At 32.4% G+C, this 25,391-nt stretch overlaps 5 protein-coding genes across 6 annotated transcripts; 2 read left to right on the top strand and 3 right to left on the bottom strand.

Moving 5' to 3' along the window:
- Window positions 1-7,167: 7,167 nt before the first annotated feature.
- On the bottom strand, window positions 7,168-8,929 carry LOC111677360 (membrane-bound alkaline phosphatase). The gene is made up of 2 exons (XM_023438464.2): window positions 7,712-8,929; window positions 7,168-7,652 (listed from the first exon to the last, which is right to left on the bottom strand). Exons 1-2 carry the CDS (start codon window positions 8,918-8,920, stop codon window positions 7,317-7,319), a joined length of 1,545 nt encoding a protein of 514 aa, XP_023294232.2. The 5' UTR covers window positions 8,921-8,929; the 3' UTR covers window positions 7,168-7,316.
- An 852-nt stretch (window positions 8,930-9,781) lies between these two features.
- Window positions 9,782-11,557, top strand: LOC111677358 (membrane-bound alkaline phosphatase). The gene has a single exon (XM_023438459.2). It carries the CDS (start codon window positions 9,855-9,857, stop codon window positions 11,430-11,432), a length of 1,578 nt encoding a protein of 525 aa, XP_023294227.2. The 5' UTR covers window positions 9,782-9,854; the 3' UTR covers window positions 11,433-11,557.
- A 414-nt stretch (window positions 11,558-11,971) lies between these two features.
- LOC124420401 (collagen EMF1-alpha-like) lies at window positions 11,972-12,605 on the bottom strand. Its single transcript, XM_046953034.1, has 2 exons — window positions 12,533-12,605; window positions 11,972-12,462 (listed from the first exon to the last, which is right to left on the bottom strand). The coding sequence occupies exons 1-2, from the start codon at window positions 12,564-12,566 to the stop codon at window positions 12,014-12,016; spliced, it is 483 nt and encodes a 160-aa protein (XP_046808990.1). The 5' UTR covers window positions 12,567-12,605; the 3' UTR covers window positions 11,972-12,013.
- A 2,082-nt stretch (window positions 12,606-14,687) lies between these two features.
- On the bottom strand, window positions 14,688-24,880 carry LOC111677344 (collagen alpha-2(I) chain-like). 2 transcript variants are annotated; one of them, XM_046953033.1, is made up of 2 exons: window positions 24,700-24,880; window positions 14,688-15,220 (listed from the first exon to the last, which is right to left on the bottom strand). In XM_046953033.1, the coding sequence occupies exon 2, from the start codon at window positions 15,192-15,194 to the stop codon at window positions 14,754-14,756; it is 441 nt and encodes a 146-aa protein (XP_046808989.1). In that variant the 5' UTR covers window positions 15,195-15,220; window positions 24,700-24,880; the 3' UTR covers window positions 14,688-14,753. The 2 variants fall into 2 exon arrangements, with proteins under 2 accessions (XP_046808989.1, XP_023294214.2); XM_023438446.2 differs by lacking the exon at window positions 24,700-24,880 and adding an exon at window positions 15,283-15,361.
- Window positions 17,706-18,803, top strand: LOC111677370 (collagen alpha-2(XI) chain-like). Its single transcript, XM_046951394.1, has 2 exons — window positions 17,706-17,760; window positions 17,824-18,803. The coding sequence occupies exons 1-2, from the start codon at window positions 17,727-17,729 to the stop codon at window positions 18,801-18,803; spliced, it is 1,014 nt and encodes a 337-aa protein (XP_046807350.1). The 5' UTR covers window positions 17,706-17,726.
- Window positions 24,881-25,391: the final 511 nt, after the last annotated feature.

Below are 25,391 nucleotides of genomic sequence, written 5' to 3'. Positions count from 1 at the left end.
GAACAGAACTAGAACAGAACTAGAACAGAACTAGAACAGAACTAGAACAGAACTAGAACAGAACTAGAACAGAACTAGAACAGAACTAGAACAGAATTAGAACATAACAAGAACTGAACTGGAAAAGAACTAGAGCAGAATATAAGTAAAAAAAAACAAAATTTCCACCCACTCCACGGCTGGTCTAGTCTACAGTGTGGACCATAGTATAAATCTGCACTATAGTCTGATTTAGAGTTTCAGCTCTACAAAGATTACATATTGCATCCTAAATAAGAAAAGATCTACGATTTCAGTTAACGTAATAGCTTTTTATCAGTTTAATTTATCTAAAAGAGTTATAAAGACTTGATGTATTTTTTTTAAGATTTCCATTAAATATTTACCTATTAATAATTAATAGAGGTAGCCCATAAAAATCTCTCGACTATTGTTTGGAGGGTGCAAAGTTAAACATTTATAAATATCAATGACTTTTCTAGTTTTGCAAAAATAAAACAAACCTAAACAAATAGACAAATAAAACATGTGCCTAACACCTGTCCCAAAACTATTTCGATTTGTTTTCTATAATATCTTCTCAACAACCAACATGATTTTATTTTTATAATTTTCAATAGCACACTTTGATTTTGTATGTGATTTTTTTTGTTTTGTTCTTTTACCTCCACAAAAAAAAATTCTCTAGATAATCAAATATTGCAAAACACTTGATAAGAGAACGAAATAATAGAAATTCGACAGACAGAAAGAAAAAACAAAACAAGCCAGATTACAAAAACCTTTATCATTTCACACGTGAACAGTAAATTTGACATGTTATGGAACAAAGACAGGGCAGGAGTTAAGGGGTTTGTTAGAGGAGCAATAACTGATAGTGTGTTCAAAACATTTCGGATCATAAATAGCATTAATCGTTAGTTGTGGGGTTGTAATTATTTTGGTTATATTTATATTTATAGCTATAGATATAGTTAAAATGTTGTTGTAGCGATAATCAATGTCTGTAATATTTTTATAATTAATTATAGTTTGATTTATGATAGTATTAAAAATGGAGATAAACTCAAGTTTGTGGAATAAAAAAAAGTTTTACAATATTGAGACTACTTGATATTTGCAATTTTTTTATTTATAGTTTTCTTTTAAGTACTTTAAAGAACTCTTAAAAGTACAGACTTTCATTATTCTACAGTTGACGTAAATCATTACAACTTGTAAGACTTATACTAACACTTCTTCATATCTAAATTAAATAAAACTCAAGGCCCCTTTTTACAATACATGAACCCCGCTTTATAATCCGTTTCATACACCTTTATCTTAGCGTCTGTTGATTTTGTGTTTATTGTGAGACATTCAAACAAATTGAATTTCAATTGTTGCTATTGAATTACTAATACTCATGTTGTATATCTGTATGTATCTTTAAACAAGCAAACTACTAATACCAATATCAACACCACTCACTGCTCTATGGACAATAACTACAATTCGATATATAATCTATAGCCAAATAACTATCCTCTCTGTTCATCAATGAAAATGGTCAAGTTATATATACATATATATTTGTAGTTTTCTAAAGAGTAATTGTGTGTGAGTGTGTTTGCTGTTTCCTGCATGTTTTTGCCTGTATTTGATGATATTGTTGTATAAAAACCACTCAGACACACCAAGTTGATTATAAAGCCACCAAAACAATTGGAAAACTATATTTGTTCAAGACTCTATAACCAATATTCGACATAACACCGAAACACTCACACAGACACATTATCAAAACAAGTAGGTATGTGTATGGATGTGTTACGTTGATGAGTAGGTATATGTACTCGTAACACACTTGATAAAAATAGGAATAAAATATAAACAGATAGTAAGTACAGACAAGTATCATAGGTGATTATATATGGGGAGTTTCGTATAAGAAAGTTCCGAGAGTTGTTTAGTTATGTTCTAGTTCAGTTTTAGTTCTGTTCTAGTTCAGTTCTAGTTCTATTCTGTTCTAGTTCTGTTCTAGTTCTGTTCTAGTTTTGTTCTAGTTCTGTTCTAGTTCTGTTCTAGTTCTGTTCTAGTTCTGTTCTAGTTCTGTTCTAGTTCTATTCTGTTCTAGTTCTATTCTGTTCTAGTTCTGTTCTAATTCTGTTCTAGTTCTGTTCTAGTTCTGTTCTAGTTCTGTTCTAGTTCTGTTCTAGTTCTGTTCTAGTTCTGTTCTAGTTCTGTTCTAGTTCTGTTCTAGTTCTGTTCTAGTTCTGTTCTAGTTCTGTTCTAGTTCTGTTCTAGTTCTGTTCTAGTTCTGTTCTAGTTCTGTTCTAGTTCTGTTCTAGTTCTGTTCTAGTTCTGTTCTAGTTCTGTTCTAGTTCTGTTCTAGTTCTGTTCTAGTTCTGTTCTAGTTCTGTTCTAGTTCTGTTAAAGTTCTGTTTTAGTTCTGTTCAAGTTCTGTTTTAGTTCTGTTCTAGTTCTGTTCTAGTTCTGTTATACTTCTGTTCTAGTTCTTTTCTAGTTCTGTTCAAGTTCTGTTCTAGTTCTGTTCTAGTTCTGTTCTAGTTCTGTTCTAGTTCTGTTCTAGTTCTGTTCTAGTTCTGTTCTAGTTCTGTTCTGGTTCTGTTCTAGTTCTTTTCTAGTTCTATTCTAGTTCTGTTTTAGTTCTGTTCTACAAATCTTCTGAATACAAAACTTCCCATCATTTGAGAAAATACACATATTTTATGTACATATATATTCAAGTGCACTAAATAATACTCGTACCCACACGAGACACACAATCTCTGATATAGCTTATCAGCGTAAACTCTCGAAGTATTGTTGTTAAAGTTAAACTTGTATACAGCTACTATTTTAGACCAACGAGCTACTAATGCTACGACTTCAACTACCGGTTTATACGTTTTTTATATAATTTTCTTCTAGTTCACTCCAAATGTTGGGTGTTAATCCTGACAAACAATAATAAATGAAAATTTTTGGAATATATGTACCATGCAGTAGTCGAGTATTAAAGTGTAAATATTAAGTGAATAGATTCTAACAAATAAAGAAAACAACAGACAATTTTGTAGTGGGAATGTGTTTAAAGTGTAACATTGAACTAATAGAGTGGGAACGTTTCGTATTTGTTTTTTTTATAAAATAAGCGGATATAGCCACAGTGACAATGTTCAACATTTGTTGTTGTTCTTTGTCGGTTCGGTTGTTTGGTTGGTTGGCTGACTGGTTATTTGGTTGGTTTTGCCAAAATAACAAAAGGATAATATAGCCAGGAGCTATGAATAAGTGTGGTAGTGTGTGTGTATGCTTGCATGAGTATGTGGCAAATACACATGTTGTTAAAGTTTCGCAGAGGTAAAATGTTGTTGTAAATGTATGTTATAAGTTGGGGGATATAAGTGTCACTTACAGATGATATCTTTACATTAATACATATCTACAAATACTTAAAGTTACATACACAAATATTCATTATCATATAGACATACATATACATACACATATTAATCATAAAATAATGTGACCAACATTACTTTAGGGTCTTCAATGAAGATATTCATATAATTTTTCTTAAAACTCGAAGAAAATTTATAAATTACTAAGTTAAGTTTCTCACTCAAGTTAGAAATTCTATCAGATTTCATTATGGAGTCAAATTGAAGCTTCGAAAAAGATTCTCTAAATCATAACCACAGCTTTTAGGAGTTTTTTAAAGTCTAGTTAGAACTCAAGTCAAGATCCTTTTGGTGTTTAATTATAGCAAAAATGCCAAGTCAGCTTCAACACATGATCATGCTCAGTCTTGGTTCTTTTCATGGTTCCAGTTTAACTTCGATCGTGGATCTTTGATAATTGAAAATAACATTGATCGAAGATCACCTACAGTTTTACTTTTTCTTTGTTTTATAGTTCAGCTTTTATCGAGCTTTTTATGTTATGTCACTTATATTCAAGGATCACATAAAGTTTTAGTCTTGATTCGATTGAATTATTGAATTATTATTTTTCCATTTAGCTTCGTTGGAGAATTTTATGAATCATTGATTGTGTTTCTTATGTTTTCCAACTTAATCTTCGATCATGGTCATAGTTTTCCTTGATTTCTGAGTTCTATATAGTTTTAATCATTATAGAGTTCCAGTTTATCTATAGTCTTAGATTCACAGCTTAGCGTTAATCTTCGGCCGCCTTCATCTGCTCTGCAGATGTTTTCCATGTTTTCCAACTTAATCTTCGATCATGGTCATATTTTTCTTTGATTTCTGAGTTTTATATGGCCCTAGTTTAGTTTTAATCATTATAGAGTTCCAGTTTATCTATAGTCTTAGATTCACAGCTTTGCTTTAGTCTTCGACCGCCTTCATCTGTTCTGCAAACATTTACTTAAATTTGCTAAGAAAATCCATACCACATTTAAGTCCTTTAATCACTCATTCCTAGCTGGTCTTATTCCATTTTTCACCTCAAGCTCACTTCATTTTCCCACATGCATATGAAAAAGAGATAAAGTTTTTTTTGTTGTTGTTATTATCACTGTAACGTGCAAAATTTTTGACAAGGGTTTTGTGTAACGAACAGACAATAAAAAAACACACACATACACAACATCCAAACGAAAATGATAGTAGAGGAGTAGATTTTCCACAATCCTTAATAATTTCACTATAGTGAATAGTGTGAAAAGGGTAGTTTCGATTTCCTTTACAATTTGTTGCTGTTGTTGTAATTTTAATATTTTGTTGTTGTTACAGAAAAAAACCGGTGTAGCCAACAAAACCACATACGTACAAACACAACCACTCACACTTAAACATTGATATAAAATTTACTCCCAATACACTCCTCTACACACGTATACATATGTACATGTGTTACGGAACATTTCGAACATTTTGTGATGGAAGATAAATTAAATTTTGTGGTTTGATTCTCTCTCGGTAAATGGACAATCAATGGTTTGATTCATTCATTTCATTTGCTACTTTTGCCAACAATTTCCTAGACACACTGCCTCACTCATTCATTCACTAACTTACTTATTCATTCATATCAGTAGAGACATTGGAACGAAATCAAGGAAATAAGTTTTTGAAAATTAACTGTTGTTATGTGGTATTTTTCATATATTGTTGTAGGTTCGGTTCGTTGAATCTATTCGAACTCCTTCCCTCAGAGTTAATCCATAAATTTCCTGATCTTTTTTTCTTCTTGTTGGTTGTTGTAAATGTATTTAAACATAAAATTAAATGTTTATTGTTGTTGTTGCTATTGCTGTTATGGTTGTGTGGTTATGGTAACGTAAAGTTGTACTAAAATAGTACCTTATTTCAGGGTCAACAATTTTAATGGGATTTATAGTCATAGTTTATTTATATTAAACTCGTTAGAAATAATGTTTAATATAGTGTGTATTGTTGTTGTTGTTTTTGATAAGTTATGAAAAAGGACTTTTTTATAAGAAGATTTAATTGTGAAGTCGTATAAAATCCTAGTGTAGTTTTAAACGTTAACAATTTTTATCCCAAATTTTAAATGTTTACAATTTCCTCATTCCATCAAATGTCAATTTTCATAATTTAGTTTTATACTTGGTTTTAATCTGTTTTTAGTTTCATTTAGCCGACGATCTTTAATAGCTTTGATTTGCATTACAACACGAGCTTAACTCTGATCTTGGCTTTTAATTAAATTTCGTTTAGATTAAGAGTCTTATACTACTATCATCATGACTCTTCTGTAATCCTATTTAATTTCCGGTCCCCATTTAATTTCCGAATCTTAACATAATTCCAGTTTAACGACGATCGTGGATCATATATTTTCTAAGTTTTGCTTTGATCAATGATTATCCATATAATTCTAATTCATATTTGATCGATGATCGTATACATTATTGTCTTGAATCTTTATGTTCCAGTTTAGATTTGAATATAAATATTGTATGATTCTAGTTTAGCTTCAAATGAGGATCTTCTAAAAATGTAATTGTAATTCTTACGTATAGCTTTTATCAATTATTCCAATTCAATTTTCATCATGGATTATATGTTTTCTAGATTTTGCTTTGATCAATGATTAACCATATAATTCTAATTTATATACGATCAATGATTGTATACATTCCAAGTCCTCCCTTGAATCTTTCAGTTTACTTTAAACGTAAAACTTGTTTAATCCTAGTTTAGCTTTAAACGAGGATCTTTTTAAAATGTAATCGTGACTCTTAGCTTTCAACAAAGATCATTGTCTTATTAGCATCAATCATTGAACTTTACATACTTCCAATTCACTATCGATCTTGGTTGTTATATATAACATAAATTTAGCTTAATAGCTATATATAATATAGTTTCATTTTTGGTCTCTTTTAATCCCAGTTTAGCTTCGATCGATGCTCACACACATTAGCAATTCAATTAAGAATCTTCATCCAGCTCTGCTTTTATCGAGGAACTAATACAATCCCAATTGAACTTTTTTTAAACATATTTTATAGTTTCTATCTTGCATCTTTTGTCACACCAGTTTTGCCAGCATCGATCAACAGTTGTAAACAATTTCAATCTTGAAACTTCCAGATTAAACTTTACTTTCAATTTTGATCCTAATTCATCCAGCTCTGCTTTTATTGAGGAACTTATAAAATCCCAATTTTACTTTGTTTAAAAATATTTCATAGTTTCTATCTAGTATCTTTTGTAATCCCAGTGTTGCCACCATCGATCAACAGTTGTGTGACAATTTCGATCTTGAAACATTCAGATAAAACCTTAATTTCAATTTGGATCCAACTCTAGCTTTGTATTATTGCACAAAGTAGTGACAATATATAAAACCAATAAATATTAACAACACTCTTTAGCTACAGCCCTAAGGCTTTACTACTGGCATCAATATTGACATATTTTTTTCTTATCACATCTAACACTTCAAAGAAATAAACCAAACTAACACAAAATACTTGACACCATTGACATTTGACCAGATCTAAAATAAACAAATATACTGAAGACTTTTTTCCCTCCCCATCTTCATCAACAATCTTTAAAACTCTTCGAAAAGTTGTTGCTTACTTTTAACCACACAGAAGACTATATATCTTCTTGCCTTGGCTTCCATTGGCAAACACAATTGTCTAACAAAATAACCACAGGTAAAAATCAAACACACTTCAAGTTTTGGGTAAACACTTGTATAGTTTTATTAAAACTTAACACAGACATGGTAAACTCTTAGTACTATTGTTTATTATTGCTAATATTTACATAGGATTTCATGTACACTTAAAGAATTTGTGTAGATGAAATTAAACAAAAAAAAAAACCTTACAATTTATCCTCAGCAAAAGGACCAATATTGGCAATATGAGCCATTAAAGCGGGTATATTGCTTTGCTCATAGTTGCCAGTAAAGTAGTGCTCATAGGGACCAGAAGCAAAAACACCCACATCATCGGCTCCATGGGTCTCTGAGTCTAAAGGTACTGTAGCCATATAACGATAGGAAGGATTTTGTAAATCAGCATCAGATAAATCACGACGTCCTTTTTTGGAAGAGTAAGTTTTGGAATAACCGGGACCATTGGCATACGATAAAACGGTATAAGGCAAGCCATCGTCAGCGTTTTTAGGAGCTAAACCAAATATGTTTTGATGGCGATTCTTTAAAAAGAAGAATATTATAAAAAGCTATAGCTTTGAAACGCTTCTCAATAACTTACCGGATAACCATTAATGGTCATGGTGTGAGCATGATCTGAGGTCACCACAATTAGAGTATCTTCTTCACTAGTTAAATTGCGCGCCAATTCTATAGCTCTGGCAAATTCTGCAGTATCCTCTAAAGACTTATGAGCTCTAGACGCATGATGGGCCATATCGATTTTAGCTCCCTCCACAAATAAGAAATAACCCTTATCATTTTTACTTAATAATTTAATGGCCGCTTCGGTCATGGTTGTTAAAGAGGGATCAGCATTTTCTAAGTGCTCTCTCTTCAAATCGCCATGATAAGGACAGTGTGAAGCACTGAATAAGCCCAACAAATAATCGGTTTCACTCATATCGACCATTTCCAAACCCTTCTTTGACCACACATATTTAGCGCTTTTATTTTCTTGTTTTTTCTCTTGCAACCATTCTTCAATCAAATCTCTTTTATCGGTTCTATAGCCAGGAGAGCCTTCTTCATCATTTACTGATTTATCACGGAAATTTTGACGACCTCCACCCAATACTACATGTAATTCTTTGCCCACTGGCCATTCTACCAATTGACGTGCTATGTCCACATTAACATCATCACTGCAACCATCTTTTCTAATAGCTTCATTGTATTCCCAACCACGGTTGGCAGTATGAGCATAAACTCCAGCTGGAGAGGCGTGCGTCACTCTTGCTGTGGTAACCAAACCAGCCCATTTTCCTGCATCTTGAGCCCATTTAGCTAAACTTTCAGTATGGGTACTGGTATCGTTGGCCTTGAAACAATCATATTTGGGTACTTGAGCATTAACACCTATAGTGCCATAATTAGCCTTAACACCATTCAAATAAGCAGTAGCTGTAGAAGCTGAATCGGGTGTCCTTTTATTAACAGCATAGGTACGTGATAAACCCACATAGGGGAACTTTTCAAAAGACACCTGTTTGCTGCTGTCACCCAAAAAGTCTCGCGTAGCAGTGACAGTATGTACTGACATGCCATCACCCAAAAATAATATAATATTTTTAGCTTTATTCGTATTGAGATTATTGAGTTTTTGCAATTTGTGGGCCAATATATTCTGAGCCTTATTCATCCAATATTCGGTAGTTTGTTCTTCACCTAAAGGTTCAAAACTGCGTGATCGTGGAAAATTTGGATGTTGTCCATTGTCATGAGCTAAAACCAAAGCCCAGAGTAATGATAATAATATAAAGTACCTCATTTTGTATGAGAGTAATTGACCGCAATGTGGCGAATTTGAGACAATACTGGCAAACGATTTGTTATATTTATTACATTTATACTTTTATTTGAAATCTTATCACATAAAGAAATAACTAGTGATTTCTATGCTTATCATCTTATCAGCGAGATAATTATTAAAATGAAAATTTTCAATATAGTTTAGGAAAAATAATGTGGACATTTTTGTGAATTATAGCTGTGCTAAAAACAGGGGCGCGACAAAAAATATGTAGGTGATCTTTCTTCTGTTCAATCATGTTTCAGTTCCGCATCAATCATGAATCTATTTAGCAGCAATTTAGCTTTTAATAATAATTCTGTTTGGTCCATTTTATAGCTCCACTTAAACTACGATCGTAGTTCCTTTTTAAGTCCTCCTTAACTGCTTTAGAAATGCCTCTCCATACTATTGATGATCTTTGATACAAGTCTTTGCAAACTCATAGTAGTTGTATATTTTACAGTGAGTCAGTTTTGCATCAGTTTTGGATTTTTGCATCTCCATTAGTTCCAATTGGACATCAATAATTAAAGGGCTTTAAAGGGAATTTGATATTCCATTGTAATGGCTTAACTTATTAGTCCTTGATACAACTATATTAAATATATATCTTTCATTTCCTCATTTAGACCCCTTTCTTAAGCCCCTTACTAGCTTGCCTCTGTACTGTTCTTTCATACACTTTTTAAGTACATGTTTTTTACCAATAATATAAAACACTGACGCTAATACCATGTCACTGTTCTTATCGCCGTTTAAGTGACAGCCACTAAAAGACGGCCGTTAAAAAAACAACCAACGTCTAACATTACTTAAAGCTACTTGAATTTGAAAAAATTATTATAGTCTTAAAGAAATTTTCTAACGAAACGGTTGCTGGTTGCTCGCTACCCAACTAACTAGTATTAAAATGGCTACAATCAAAACAATTTTAACATTAACACTTTTAATGACCCTAATGGGTACATTACATGGCCACTCCTATGAAGAAATGGACGAGGAACTAATGCATCCTAGCTTTAAGGAAGAAAAGCAAGGTCGAATTCGTTTAGTGGCTCGTGAAGGAGAAGATACTAATGAGTTTTGGCTAAATATGGGTAAAGATTTTGTGCGTCAACAGAAGCAGCAGCAACAAAATACCAATGTGGCTAAAAATATTATAATGTTTTTGGGTGATGGCATGGGTTTGACCACCCTGGTAGCAGCCAGAAATTATATTAATGCTGAGCACACTAAACTATCGTTTGAAGAGTTTCCCTACACTGGTTTATCGAAAACCTATTCGGTAGATAAAATTGTACCCGATTCAGCAACAACAGCCACGGCTTATTTGTGTGGCGTTAAGGCTAATTATGGTACAATAGGTGTTAATGCTGCCATTGCAAGAGATGATTGTGAAGCTATGAAAAATTCAAGCAATCATGTTTTCTCCATAGCGAAATGGGCCATGGATGAGGGTAAATCAGCAGGTTTTGTTACTACCACACGTGTTACTCATGCTTCTCCATCTGGTGTTTATGCTCATACCGCCGATCGTGATTGGGAAAGTAATGCTGATATAGAAGCAGTTTGTGGTGAAAATCATGGTTTAGATGATATAGCCCAGCAATTGATATATGGCGAAGTAGGCTCTAAACTTAAAGTAATGATGGGTGGTGGTAAAAGTGCTTTCGTAGATAAACGTCTCTATGCTAATGGCTGGCGTACAGATGGTCGTAATTTACTAGAGGAATATCAAAAACAATCGCCTAAATACAAATTGGTAGAAACCAAAGAACAATTGGAAGCATTGGATTTAACACAAACTGAACGATTATTGGGTGTGTTTAATGATGGTCATTTAGATTATCACTTAGAGGCTGTAGCCAATCCTGAAAATACTCAACCTACTTTAGAGGAAATGACTAAAAAGGCCATAGAGTTTATGCAGCAACAAGAGGATAATGGTTATTTCTTATTTATTGAAGGAGGCAGAATTGATATGGGCCATCATGACACTAAGGCCCGTTTGGCTTTAGATGAAACTAAGGAATTTTCTCAAGCTATTGCTTTGGCTCGTCAAATGACCAGCGAGGAAGATACTTTGATTGTGGTGACTTCCGATCATTCGCATACCTTTAGTGTGGCTGGTTATCAAGATCGTGGTTCAGATATTTTCAGTTTAGTTAAAAATGCTGATGATCAATTACCCTATGAACCCTTAAGTTATGCCAATGGCAAAGGTTATTATCAACATTATGATGTTAAAAATAGTAAACGTGTTAATCCGGAGCAAGTGTTAAAAGGTCAACCTAATGATGTATTCCCCGCCACCGTGCCTTTAGATTCAGAGACTCATGGTGGTGAGGATGTGGGTGTTTTTGCCTCAGGTCCTTGGTCTCATTTGTTTACGGGTGTGTATGAACAGAATGCTATACCTCATATGATGGCCTATGCCGCCTGTGTTGGTGAGGGTCTGAAGGCTTGTGATACCGTAGGAAAAAATTGAGAATTCTTAATAATAACCACTTAAGATTAAAAGCTAAAATATTTCAACGTATTTTTAAGTGAATTTTAAAGTATTAAGATAAGGAAAAACAAAATTGTAAATAAATAACCAAAAATGTATGTGTACTACCGATAAGAGTATTTATTTTAATTTCTAACAAAGGTGGGGTAGGTTATTTGTTGTTCGTAAAAGTTTGAGATTAAGTAATTAATGAATGTTTTAAGTATGAAAGACATTTTCTTATTGAAATTATTTAAGTACTTGTACTTTACGATTAACGTTTTTAATAAAGTATTTCAAATGTTCTGGGATTAAAGGTTAAATTGGAGGAATATTTTTAAGATAACACGGTTTTCAAAATTTACCTACAGAAAGAAAGGCCCTAAACCTAAGTTTATCAAAGTATTACACAAGTTCTTAGTTTAGAAGAAAACACTTTTGCCATCACAAGAACTACTAAACTAGCCCACCTCAAACCATTGATATCTTATAAAAGAGTTCATATTTTACAAAAAAAAAACACACACAACAATTCCAAATCATTAAATTGCAAAACAAATTTATTAACCTTTCTGTTTTTTTCATAAATTCAATACATTATCGTCATCTCCATAATCTCTTAATTTATCCGTGCTTTTAAGATGTTCCACAAGTTCTAGTAATTCTGCTGTGGGTTGTATTTTATCGACGGCTATTAATTTACGTTCCTTTGTCAACATGTACAATCTATTTGGTTCGTAAGAACGTGCGCTACGTTTTATGCGATTAGGACAGGGTGTACAACTTCCAGCAGGACCTCTAGGACCAGCATGACCTCTTAAACCTACACTACGACCTCTTGGGCCTTGTGGTCCAGGTTCACCTTTAAAACCTTGAGGACCAGTGGGTCCTTGTGGTCCCTGTACACCTTTATTACCCTTATTGCCGGTATCACCTCTGGGTCCTGTATTACCTTTGGGACCAGTTGGTCCTACAGGGCCAGGCTCGCAATAACAGGTTTTTAATACAGCCTGAGCATAACAGCACAAACCTAATGGAATATAACAACAAAAAAACACCATACTATGCTAAACCTTGAATGCTTTCAACAATAAACTTACCTAGTAACACAAAAATTACATAAAATAGTTTCATTTTTAGAAACTACTTTGATGTCTTCTCTTTAAGCTATTTTAGTAAACTAAGTTTCAAATTAAGTTAAAACTAGATATTTATACCTTTATTTTCAAATATTCTTAACACACTCAACTAACGGTTATTGTTAACACGTTTTCTATGTTAACAATAGAAAAGCAGATGAATTCTATAGAAATATATATGTAAATTAATTTTAGTTAAATGCACTTTTGATTGTTTACATATCTTAGATTTTCACATAGATTTTTCTTTCATCTGAATAGAAGACAGTTTTATTGAATTTTATTTATGACATATTAAAATTCAAATACTATTATAGCACAAGCCAATTGTCGTTAATGTTTGGAGTTTGTAAGAAGATTTTATGTTGAATTTCCTGTTTTCTTTTAAGGGCCACACAGTTCTTAAGTATAAATAGACAGTTATCTGTTTTACAGTTGATATTAGATGATATTATCGATTTTTTTGAGATCAATTACTTTGAACTTATGTATGTTCTAAAGGAGATCACATGATGATCAGTATTTGAGTAGAAGATTTCTCAAACATATTCCGAACTTTAACGTTAAATTTGAAGAACGTGTAAATACAGAAATTTTACTGTGAACTTAATGTGTGCAATGATTACACTTGCCATTGCTGTAACGAAGAGGAGAAGGATACATTAGACTTCCTCTGACAATGCGTTGCACTGTCACAGTATCGATTCAAATTCTTTGAGTCTTATTTCTTTAAGAGCCTTGGGGAGCTTAAAGGAAACAGTCCAATGAGGATAATAAGTACTTAGCAGATGTCGTGGTAGCGTATTATTACAACAGTGTAGGCATAGTATAATCCTAATAATTAGGACATACTATGGATCAGGAACTTGACCTTATAAACACACACATATTGTTTGGTCCTCCCTAAATCTAACGTAACCTAGGTGATGATCGCGACTAGACAAAAGATGTACATAGAACAGTTTGCAATAGTAGGGGTCATACGGTGGCTGATGATCTTGACCAGATCAATGGTGCAAGGATGTTTAATCAGAATTCATGGATACAATCATTATTATTAAGATAAAGACAAAGGTTCTAATCTTTGGTAAGGTCCAATTCAAACTTGCTTAGATCAAAACATTCAAATGTACCAATCGTTCACTTGAATGTAAACTCATTAGTTCAACTCATACGGTTATGGAAAGTTTTATTTTTGAGTGATGATCATAATGAAAAGGAAGTATTCACAATGCCCACGATCATTTTACGATAAAACGTATCTTCAATTAGTTTTGTAGCATTTATTACATTATCCAGCCCTCAGGGGATAACCCCTATTCATGCAGTACATTATGATGGAACTAGGAAAATAGCTTATGGAAGGAGAATATTGAGGGTAGTGTTTATGACAAGAAAGGCTTCTGATAAATGTTCATTTTACGTACGCAAAGTAAGGCTAAAAAACGAGTAATACATTGTGCTATTCATTGGCCAATCGACCATAAAAGAGTGTGTTCTTAATAAGAGGCCTGCGTGTATTGGGAATTAGATTACTTATTTCAGAGGAACACAGGGAAATACACTTCGCATTGCTACAGTGCCCCAAAGAATAATAGAATTGTATATCCTTCTGTTACCGTATAGTGCACTCCCGTATGCGGTGCATTGTACGATTGACTGGCCAATCGACCACAAATTGATGAGTTCTGGAAGAGAGGCCTGCGTGTATTAGGAATTAGATTCCTTATTTCAGAGGAATACAGGCAAATTCACTTCGAATTGCCACAGTGTCCCAAAGAATCAATAGAGTTGGATATCCTTCTGTCGCCGATAAGTGCACTTCTGTATACGGTGCAGTTACCCGAAAATAGGCTTTATAGCACCACACTAGAATGCGGATATTAAACTGTATTTTCATACTCAGACCATCAAGAGTTTGTGATCACCTACACTAACACCATCGACAAAGTACTTTCCGCTTTATGGGTAATTAATTAAAGACAATATCTATACAACTATTCTTCAATGACATCTTATAAAGAAGTAGAGAAAAGGTTAGAAGGTTAAAAGGTTAAAAGGAGACATTTTCTAGTTTCTCCACAATACTCCTTAAACACATACAAATAAAAAGCAAATATTTTATATATTTTTTTCTAAATATTCTTAATTATTTATTTAAAATTTTCATAACAGAATTTTTTTAGTTTTCAAAATCATCTTCATCATCATCATCTAGGAAATTTTTTAAATTCTCAGCCTTTATCATTTCTATAATGGCACGCAAAGCCGGTGTTGGTTGCAGTTTTCGTATAGGTTGCATTTCACCTTCTTTCGTGACTTTATATATGGTATGAGGTTCAAAAGAATCAATGCTACGTCCAACAAATGTTCTGGGTTGTGCTAAACATTCTGGTGGACAAGGTGTGTTAGGACCACGAGGACCTCGAGGACCTTTAGGACCTCTATTACCACCATCAGCACCTCGAGCTCCTCTTTCGCCTCTTGGACCTCTAGGTCCAGTTGGACCAGCAGGACCTGTATCGCCACGATTACCCTGACTGCCTTTAAAGCCTTTTGGCCCTTGATCTCCGTTGGGACCTTGATCACCAGTAGGTCCTGGTTCACATATACAGTTTTTCATTACAGCCTGAGCATAGTAACTCAAACCTGGGTATTGGAAAAATAAAATTAGAACGGTTTAATTTTTTTGTTATAAATTAACAACTTACCTAATAGTATTAAAAAACTATATAAGATTTTCATTTCTCTAAACTATAAATGCATATATGTTAACTCTTTGACTTTTCTTAGACATTTGAACTGTAAACAAATTTCGTAGATAGTTTTTATAAGCACTTTGGTAAAGATATCTCAATGTTTTTGTTAGAGATTTTCATTGTAAAGAAAATCATTCTTTAAGCCATCAATAAATATGTTAATTAGATTAAATCTTTTGAAATTCTATCAAAATGCAGTTGAGTTAAAGAATAGAATGCACACACACACACTTTAAATAAAAGACCACAGACATTTTTATTATATTTTAATTTATGACATATTGTTAACCTGTAGCAATGAAATAATGCAGCTTTAGTAAATTAAGATTAATTCGAAACTAAACTATTTTAGAAGATTATTTAAATACTTCTACATATCAGATAGAACGTTGATAATTGATTCACTTGACATAACTGTTTTGTACATGAGTTAGAACATTAGAAAGATTCTTAAAAAGTACCGTTTGATAACGATATGTAAACTTTGACTGCATTAGGTCTAACGGTATTTGCTGTAGTTCTAATAATGTAAACATAGCGTTTGATAGGTAATAAAATTCTTATGTCTTTTGATGTTGATTTGATTACTACTAAAACTGCAAGGGATGTGAACTGTCGAGATTTTCAGGGTCTTATTTGTATCCCAACCATGAAGATCCACATTCTGCCCACAAAATGACATTGAGGTTCTATAGAAGACACTTGAAAAAATTAGTCTTGTTCGTCATCTGTTTCATTGTAAGTATGAATCTTATCGAAATAAGTCCCCTTGAACATGACTGAAGAAAAACCGTTTAGTCCAAAAGCTATAGATATCGATAAATGCGCAGTTTTAAAAGTGCAATATGTCTAAGCAGTGTAGAGTGTTGTAAACTTTTCATGTCCCATGATTGACCATGCTTGAAGAACATCTAGTGAACATTCATCTCCGCCTCGATGTAACCTTAAACTTAACTGAAGAAGATCAAGGATCTGTAGCTGTGGAGTTTTAAAAGCGCAATATGGCTAAACAGTATACAGTGTTGTAAAAGTTTCATGTCCCAGGAATGATCATGCTTGATATGGATTCTCACTTAAAGAACATCTAGTGAACATCCATCTCCGATGTTGCCTTAGACTTAATTCAAGAAGATCAAGAATCTCCAAGGATCCGAAAAATCTTTGAATGAAATGAACGCTACTTTAGTGTAGTTTTTGTTTTTATAGGTTTTATAGCATGAAGGAAAATACGCTACTATCAAATCAGGTCTAGTTTGCTTCAAATAAAGATGAGCAAGGATCTGTAGATTATAACGAACGATATGAAAAGAACGTTACCCTAGTGTTAGTAAACTATGGCAATAAAGCTAAGCAGTATACTATATCGAAAACTCTTTGTGTCCCATGACTGACCATGCTTGATAAATATTCTTAAAGCAGGCACTTGAAGAACATCTAGTTTTTCAAGAATATCTTCTTGAAGAACTTCTAAATCTACCTGTATAAACGACAATACATTACCCTCATCGAAGTTGCCTTAGACTTAATTGAAGAACAGGATCCGAAAGATCTGTAAGTGAAATGAACGCTACTTTAGTCTCTGTTTTTATCGATTTCATAGTATGAATGAAAATACATTACTGTCAAATCAGGACCCCTTTGCCTCAAATAGTGATAAGCAAGGATCTGTAGATTATAACAAACGAACTGAAATGAATGTTACCCTAGTGTTAGTAAACTAATGTTAAAACTTTTCCAAGGGGTTTTAGACGTTTCACTAGAGTTCACATGAAATACCAAAAACTCCACCTTAGAAAATCAATTGCCTTAGAATCTTAGAAACCAAAATCTACGGAAAGTCCTGAACTATACCGAGCTATAAAAACACACCTAATACTTCACCTTGAGTATCGGTGGCCGAACAAACCTCACTGTAAAGCAAGAAATCTGTCAAATGAATCTAAATGTCGACCTTAAACTCCTCTTTAACATTGTCTTATGATCTCACTAACCATATGTAGGTTTAAGTTTATTCAATTAAAACCATATATTTACAAATTTGTCAAAATTTTAGTTTTCATTCAAGAATTTTCCAACCAATACGAGATCTTTAAGGGGGAAATAAAAAAATTATTTTTCAAAATTATGCTAATACATAACAACAATAGAACTAGAATTAACACAAAACAAACGCAGCAGGTTTAAACTAGATATAATCGATCGTGTTGCATCTTAATATTCTTTACAACTTTGTGTTGTAAATAACCATAAAACATTTTAATGTCACCTGAAACGAGAATAGTTCTAACGGCTTAAGTTGAGACGTAGCAAAGACAAAAATGTTACAAATTCATATAAATAGTTTGACAAACATACCAACAAGATTAGTCTGTTCATGACTGTAAAGTGAAATAGAAATGAAATTTTTCTTACTGACAACAGCTCTACTGGGTAGATTTCAAATAAATTTCAAAACCAAGAAACAAATTTATTAAATCTTGTTCTCATTTTTAGGAGCTCTTTTACACACATGTTCAGCGGGCAGTACAAATTGTGGTTGTATGCCGGGACGTGAAGGCGATGTTGGCCCTAAGGGAAATACAGGCAGAAAAGGCGATAATGGACAAAAGGGTGAACCAGGTTTTAGAGGTGATCAAGGTCCCACTGGACCTAGAGGACCTAAAGGTAATCCTGGTGCTGTTGGTCGAGCTGGACGAGATGCTCCTATACCTGGTGTACCTCCGACATTTGGAGAAGCTGGCGAAGCTGGTCCTCCTGGTAGATGTCTTTGCGTTATTCGACGTTTGCGAGATCCTGTCATAGCTGGCGAGTTCTTTTTGACCGACGAAGATGGTGAACCTAATTTTATAGGTGATGATTTTGATGAAGAAGAAATAAATCGTATGTTTGAACATGATGAGCATACGGAAGATCAGACTACACCGGCAACACAAACATTTAGAGTTGAATCTACACAACCCAATAATGGTCTATTTTTGATGGGACCTAATGGAGTTTTAGTACCAGTTACAGATGCTAATGCTTATGAGTTGTTTGCAGCAGCTGCTAATGCCGCCGCAGCTACGTCGACTACCACCACAACAAGGCGTACCACAACTACACGTCGTCCTTATCATTCTGGTCATAATAGTATTTATATATTAGGACCTAAAGGTTCTTTAATACCAATTGATGCTTTGGGTCTTAAAAAGCCATTTATGCATGGTCATGGTCACGGTCATGGCCATGGTCATCCTCAGTATGTTATGTACAATTCTCGTCCTGGTCATTATCATGATCATAATCACAATCATACCAGCAATAATAATGGTCATTATCATTATCATGGTAAACCTACCAGCAGCTATAACAAATGGTTAAGAGGTATTTTAATGGGAGAAGATTATTCGGATATGGAGGATGAAAATGATGATCTGGTCCCATTTGATGAGCCAGCTGCTCAAATAGACGTAGTGGAAGAAGTAATGGAATAAAAATGTATGTTAAACTAAAAATAAAAACTTAATCTATTAAAATGTCCCCAAGTGTTGTTATTTAACAAGATCCTTAGGAAAAATGTATTCAGCACAAACATTAATCTGTTAATCAACTATTTCCAATGAATTTCCTTTTACCGCATTAGTTAAAGTTTGAAATTAATTTCAAAATTAGAAAAATTCCCTTTTCAAGAGAAACATTTCTATGTTGTTGCAATGAATGTCTAAAAAATTTACAAAACTTTAACATGTACTGCTGATTGAAGGAGATGAAAGTGAGTTTTAGGTTGCATAAAATACATTTTATTGGTATGTAAATATACCTTCACGTATCATTAAAGCAAACAGTAGTTTGAAACTAATTAGAAACTTTTAGAAATTGACACTAAAAACTTACATATTAAGGACATTGCAAAAGCTTCTTAAAGGCTAACAAAAGCAACAAAATTTGTTTTATAAAAACTTTCGTTATTAATGTTCAAACATCATTAAATATTACTACTAATTATTTGGCATCAACTGTTAGTGTATGCGACTTGCTAAGTGTTTGTGTGTTAATAAATTGTTATGATTGAATTTTAGTTTAATTTTTGCCAAAAATTCGATTTATGTTAACGTCAGGCTGATGATGATGATGCTGATGCTGACAACAACAGTGAAAACATTAAAATCATATAAAATTTGTATAAAAAAGTCTACAATGATGCTGATAATGATGGGTAGTGATGATACCAAGTGCATGAGATGATTTCAAAATGTTGCTTTAACAAATTATTTACAATATTTTTGTTAGTTGTTTGTATGTGTGTAAGGGGTTTTGCTAAATAGATGACGTTAAAGAGTGAGTAATTTTAATAATATAATTATGGTGAATGTGTTTCTGACTTTATTTAATAGATTTTTTTTATTATTTCTTTTTAAGTTAGTGTAACAGGTTCGTGAGTTATCGCGAATTTCATAAACACTTCACGAAGGTTGTTTGTAAACTGTAGTCGTTAATCAATAGTTAAAATTTTTGCCTGTATTTAACTGTTAAGGAGTTCCGCTCCAAAACTTCAGTAAAGATTTAGTATTCTAAGTATTTTCATTGATGATCGTAATGATCTAAACTTATTCGTCATTTTTTAATGAAAAGCTCAAAGATTTTACTATTTTGACGCTTTGTCCCCACAAAATGACCTTGGCGATCAAAAATTTTTATCAATTCCTGCAAATTATCACTGTGATAGATTTTCGAATATTTCAGCACAATCGACAATAGAGATTTAGTGTTCTAAGCATTTTCTAATCGTAACGATCTTGACAATCAGAAGGTCAGTTTCCTGCGGATATCGATGATTAGGTTACATGTAATTCCAATAGTTTTTTCATAGATCTTAAATGACGACATGATCGAAGGTCTTTCTTATAACCCCATGTTACCATGATAAAAGACCCCACCTTGTGATTGCAATCCCTCTTTTAATCTGTCTGTAACTAATCAAACGTATCCTCGTCTTTCATTGAAATAATTTGGCATGAACCAAAGATCCAAATAATTTGGTAACCAAGGATCCGGTAACCCACCCGCAAGGCAGAGTTTCGAACTTTCTCTTTTTCCAATTATCGGACAGGCTTTGGTTTAAACCCAAATCAGCGGCAAGAGAATGTCAATTAAAAGAATTATCAATATAACTCGTGATAATTACTTTCCTTATACCGCACAGAGGAGTGACTGTGAAATTTATCATTGAAAATGAGTTGATGTTAAGCGAAATTTGTCCACCCGTCTATCTAGATTGAACGTGTCGAAAAAGTGAGAAGTGCGCTGAATTAGTTGGTGATGGACGGATGGTACTTTATACAAGAGATGCAATTGAATTTTCCTCTCTTGTTCAGGTATGTTCTGGGTTTACTCTGTAAATATCAGATTAAGATTCTCTGTGAGTAAACACAAAGTCCTTGACTTATTTGAAAGATGCACAAAGATACGATGGCGAGTCGTGTCTGTCAGCTCAGCCAGTGGTTAAAAAAGTACCACCGTGATATAAGGTCAACATTTCAGGCAAAACTTTAGTTTAGATTTAGTATTTGAATGATCACAACGACATACACGACATACAGATCGTCTAGTCAGCTCACCTAGTGGTTTAAAAAGTACCACCATGCCATAAGGCCAACACTTTGATGGTAACGTCATTCTAATTATCTGTAATCATAATGTGATCATTGAAGTTTCATTAAGATTTCAGGCAAAACTTTAGTTTAGATTTAGTATTTGATCGCAACGACATACACAACGATATACACAATTAGATCGATTAGAGAAAAAGTACCACTATGTTGTAAGGCCAACACTTTTATGGTAACGTCATTCCAATTATCGGGAATCACAATATGATCATTGAAGTTTCATCAAGATTTCAGGCAAAACTTTAGTTTAGATTTAGTATTTGAATGATCGCACCATCATACACGATCATATCTTCTAGTCAGCTTACCCAGACATTGAAACTTTTAAAGATTTCACAATATGATTACTAAAGTTTCATAAAGATTTCAGTCAAAACTTTAGTTTAGATTTAGTATTTCAATGATCGCTACTACATACACGATAAGATAGTCTAGTGGTTTAAAAAGTGCCACCGTGTCATAAGGCCAAAACGTTAGGTGATCATGTAAAGCATTTCGATAGCTTGTCTTCTTTTTAGAAAGGTTGGAACAACTACGACATACACGTTCCAATCACTTTATCAATTTCATGATGATGTGTTTAAAAAGTCCTTCATCATTCTATCCTGGAATTGGTGTCATGTCTATTTGTTACGTTCCAAACAACACTTTTGCTGTAGTCTTCTTAAAACTACCTCAAGTAGTTGTTTTTATAATTTTTCCTTTTTTTAATTTCTTGTGTAGACATTAATTTAAAATGACACAAATTTATTTTGCCTTAAATACCTTTAAATATAAAAAAACACTTTAGAATAGTTAGACACTCACACTCACCCCCATTACTCATATGAATGTAATAACGAGAAGTTATATGCTAAAATGCTTTTGCAATTTTCTATAATAGTTTTCATTTCTATGTCCTTTGCCATTATTTGCATTTCATCCTTATAATTTTCCCTAGTTTTGTTGTTTTTTTTTTTTTTTCTCCACTACTATTCAGCTTTGAAAAGTCATGAATATAAATACAAAAAATAAATACTTACACATAACTACAAACATACTAAATTGTTGTTAGGCTTAAATAAATATAACAGTGTCTTACATCTACTGATAAAGAAAGAAAATCCTTTCATGTAGTATACTAACACCAATACTAATGCACAATGCTAACAAGAAATAGTTTTTATTTAACTCAAAATAAAAACTCAAAAAAAAAAAAATGGAAAGGAATAATTTGAAATGTTTTCTTTCGTAAACATTTTTACTAGTTTAGTATTTAATGAAAGTTGACAGCTCAATGTATGTATTGCAATGCTGTTGATTATATGTTGAATGGGTAGGCAGCAGCTGTTTGCAGCAGCCGCCACTAAATATTAGTTAAATATCTAGCGTTTGCAGCGTCATCAATGCTGGCTGCAAAAAAAAAAAACAAAACTGGGTTACTATTTGCCATTATGGGCCTGCAGTTATGGTTCGGAAGTGAAAATGTTGGTAAATATTATACAAATATGATTTTGCAATTTAAAGTAAGAAAATATACGACAACAAAACATAAGAACAAATTGAAAAACTTTAGTTTTGATTTTCACTTGTTCAACAAAAAAAAGTAAAAAAGAAAAAGGACTAAAAAAGAAAATGCGCAAAAATCATTAAAGTCATGTGAAAGTTTGTTAAACAATGCATAACAATTTGTTTCTTTTACAAATAAAAGTTGTCTATAACTTAAGGATATGACAGGATTTCTTGCTTTCTTATAATTAATGAAAAAAACTATTTAATATTTTGTGTTACAAATTGTGGTTTAGATTTAACAGGTAACATTTGTACTTTCTTCAATAGGAAACTATGATTGTGATTAGAATTTTTGTTAGCAATATGCAGCAATATAAAGAAAAGGTGGCAAGTTGCACACGGTAGTCTTAAATTGTGTTGCAATTGGAAAAAGAAGCTGATCAGCGATCATCTTTAATTTTCAAAAAAAAATTAAATTTTCATAAAAAAAATTCGAAGAAATGGCTCTACTAGTTCCTAGTTCTGATCACTGAGCATTTTCCATATGTTGCGCTAAACATCTATTGCTATAGGAAAAACTTTAAATATACTTTAGTTTCTTAAATTGTGTTGCAATTGGAATACGAAGCCGATCAGCGATCATCTTCAATTTTTCAACAAAACTTAATTTTCATATAAAAATTCGAAGAATTTGCTCTAGATCCCTCTATAGTAATTCAAAAGAAAACAGAAGCCTAATCAATGATCACTTAAAGTTTCTTAAAAGCAGTCTAATTTATCACCTAAATTACCCTTCAAAAAAACAGTGATCATATTAAATTTCCTTAAGAAAAAAATCTGTGATCACTGATCACCAAAAAAAATTTTCCATTTAAGATTGTATTTTATACGAAAAACTTTTAATAGTCATTACTTCCTTAAAATATAATCAAATTGCAAAATATAGAGTGATTTGTTATCACCTCTAATTGATCAATCAAATAACCCCCTAAAAATCACTGATCATCTTAAATTTTCTTAAGAAACAAATCTGTGATCACTGATCACCAATAATCCATCAAAGATTGTATTTTATAAGAAAAACTTTAAGGAGTCTCTACCTCCTTAAAATATAGTAAAATTGCAAAATGAAGAGTGATCTGTGATCACATCAAATTTTCATTAAAAAACCAAAAAAAAAATCCATTAAAAATTGTCCAACTGCAAAAAGAAGTTTGATCTGTGATCAAGCAAATTTTCGATCACAACTAAATTTGTATATAATTATACCCTACACCACTTTAGTGGAAAGGGTATAATGGATTTGTCCTTGTGTTTGTAACGCACAATAAAGTACACCAATCGGCTCAAAATCATTTTCTGAGTCGACTTAGCTATGTCTGTCCGTCTGTCCCTGTAAACCTTGTGATCGACGTAAGTTTGATGGTAATTCAATGAAATTTGATGCATGATCTTCTATTGTCCCAGGTAGGCTTCCCTGAGCCTATTGAAAATGATCGTTCGATTCTTCCACCTAGCCCCATACAACTGAACCCCCGAACAGGGTTTGTAAACCTCGTAATCAAACTACAGGTGGCAATTTAGGAGATAACACAATGAAAATTGGCACATGAACTTCTATGGTACCGTAGACGAAGCTTACTGAAAATGATTAAGATCGGCCGATTCTTCCACCTAGTGCCCATACAACTGAACTCGCCGAATAGGGCTTATAAACCTTGTAATTAAACTATAGGTGGCAATTTAGGAGATAATTCAATGAAATTTCGTACATGATCTTTTATTGTCCCAGGGATGAAGCCTATTGAAAATGGTTAAGTTCATTCTTCCACCTAACCCCCATATAACTTAACCCGCCGAATAAGGCTTTTAAGTTCATAATTATTTTTATTATATTCGTATCTCGACAAAAAGCCGCAAAACCAAGTTCTAAACTCGACATGATGACCCTCACGAATTCTATAATTGTAGGACCTCATATGACCCTAGCCCCTATAAAAAGCCCCCATCCTTTTTATTTCTCAAAAATCTCAAATTTGTATATCAAAAATTTAAAATCATAACTAGTTCCTTAAGTACTCATTACAAAGTAATGTATGAAATAACTACATATCCTACAATACTCATTACCAAAATCTGAAAATATTTTATTGGGTAGCATTCACAATGAGAAAATAATAAAAATTTTGAAGATCAATAATATAAGAAAAAATGTAAAATTTCCACTTACCTACAATCAGCCAATGAAGATCGATTCGGCTCTTTGTTAGTTGTTGATTTTCTCTCCAAATTTCAATCTGCTTATTTTGTTAAAAATTTTTTGATATTTTTTACTTTAAATTTTGCTTGTAATAGATTTCTTTTTTTAATTTTTATTAATTATTTTCCATGACATTTTAATTTAAATTGCTTTTAATTTCAAACATTTTTCATTAATTTTTCACATTTTTTTACTCATTTTATAGATTTTTAACACACTTTTATGACATATTTTGCCATTTGATTTTTTACCATTTTGTATGAATTATTTACTTTCACATTTATTTAAATTAAATTTAATATTATAAATTTTCTTTTAATTTTTCTCATATACAATTTTTTTTACTCTTTTTATTGATTATTTACACTTTTTCTGATATTATTTACACTTTTATGACATTTTTTAAATTCGATTTTACTTGCTATTTGATTTTTACCATTTTGTATGAATTATTGACCTTTACATTTATTTAAATTGATTTTAATATTATAAATTTTCTTTTAATTTTTCTCATTAACACATTTTTCTACACTTTTTATAGATTATTTACGCTTTTTCTGATATTATTTAAACTTTTACGACATATTTTACATTAGATTTTACTTGCCATTTGATTTTTACACTTTTGTATGCATTTTTTATATATACATTTATTTTAATTG

This window comes from Lucilia cuprina, chromosome 5 (genome assembly GCF_022045245.1).
Source record: "Lucilia cuprina isolate Lc7/37 chromosome 5, ASM2204524v1, whole genome shotgun sequence".
Lineage (NCBI taxonomy): Eukaryota > Metazoa > Arthropoda > Insecta > Diptera > Calliphoridae > Lucilia > Lucilia cuprina.
Note: the sequence above shows the minus strand (reverse complement) of the source record. Positions and strands in the feature narration are given on the sequence as shown.

Bases quoted from the DNA above. Each gene is read 5' to 3' on its own strand.
- LOC111677360 (XM_023438464.2), bottom strand. From the start codon at position 8,920: ATGAGGTACTTTATATTATTATCATTACTCTGGGCTTTGGTTTTAGCT. The intron at 7,653-7,711 runs GTAAGTTATTGA...TTCTTTTTAAAG, and splicing joins TGACCATTAATGGTTATCCG to AATCGCCATCAAAACATATT.
- LOC111677358 (XM_023438459.2), top strand. From the start codon at position 9,855: ATGGCTACAATCAAAACAATTTTAACATTAACACTTTTAATGACCCTA.
- LOC124420401 (XM_046953034.1), bottom strand. From the start codon at position 12,566: ATGAAACTATTTTATGTAATTTTTGTGTTACTAG. The intron at 12,463-12,532 runs GTAAGTTTATTG...ATATTCCATTAG, and splicing joins TGTAATTTTTGTGTTACTAG to GTTTGTGCTGTTATGCTCAG.
- LOC111677344 (XM_023438446.2), bottom strand. From the start codon at position 15,316: ATGAAAATCTTATATAGTTTTTTAATACTATTAG. The intron at 15,221-15,282 runs GTAAGTTGTTAA...TCCAATACCCAG, and splicing joins TAGTTTTTTAATACTATTAG to GTTTGAGTTACTATGCTCAG.
- LOC111677370 (XM_046951394.1), top strand. From the start codon at position 17,727: ATGAAATTTTTCTTACTGACAACAGCTCTACTGG. The intron at 17,761-17,823 runs GTAGATTTCAAA...TCTCATTTTTAG, and splicing joins ACTGACAACAGCTCTACTGG to GAGCTCTTTTACACACATGT.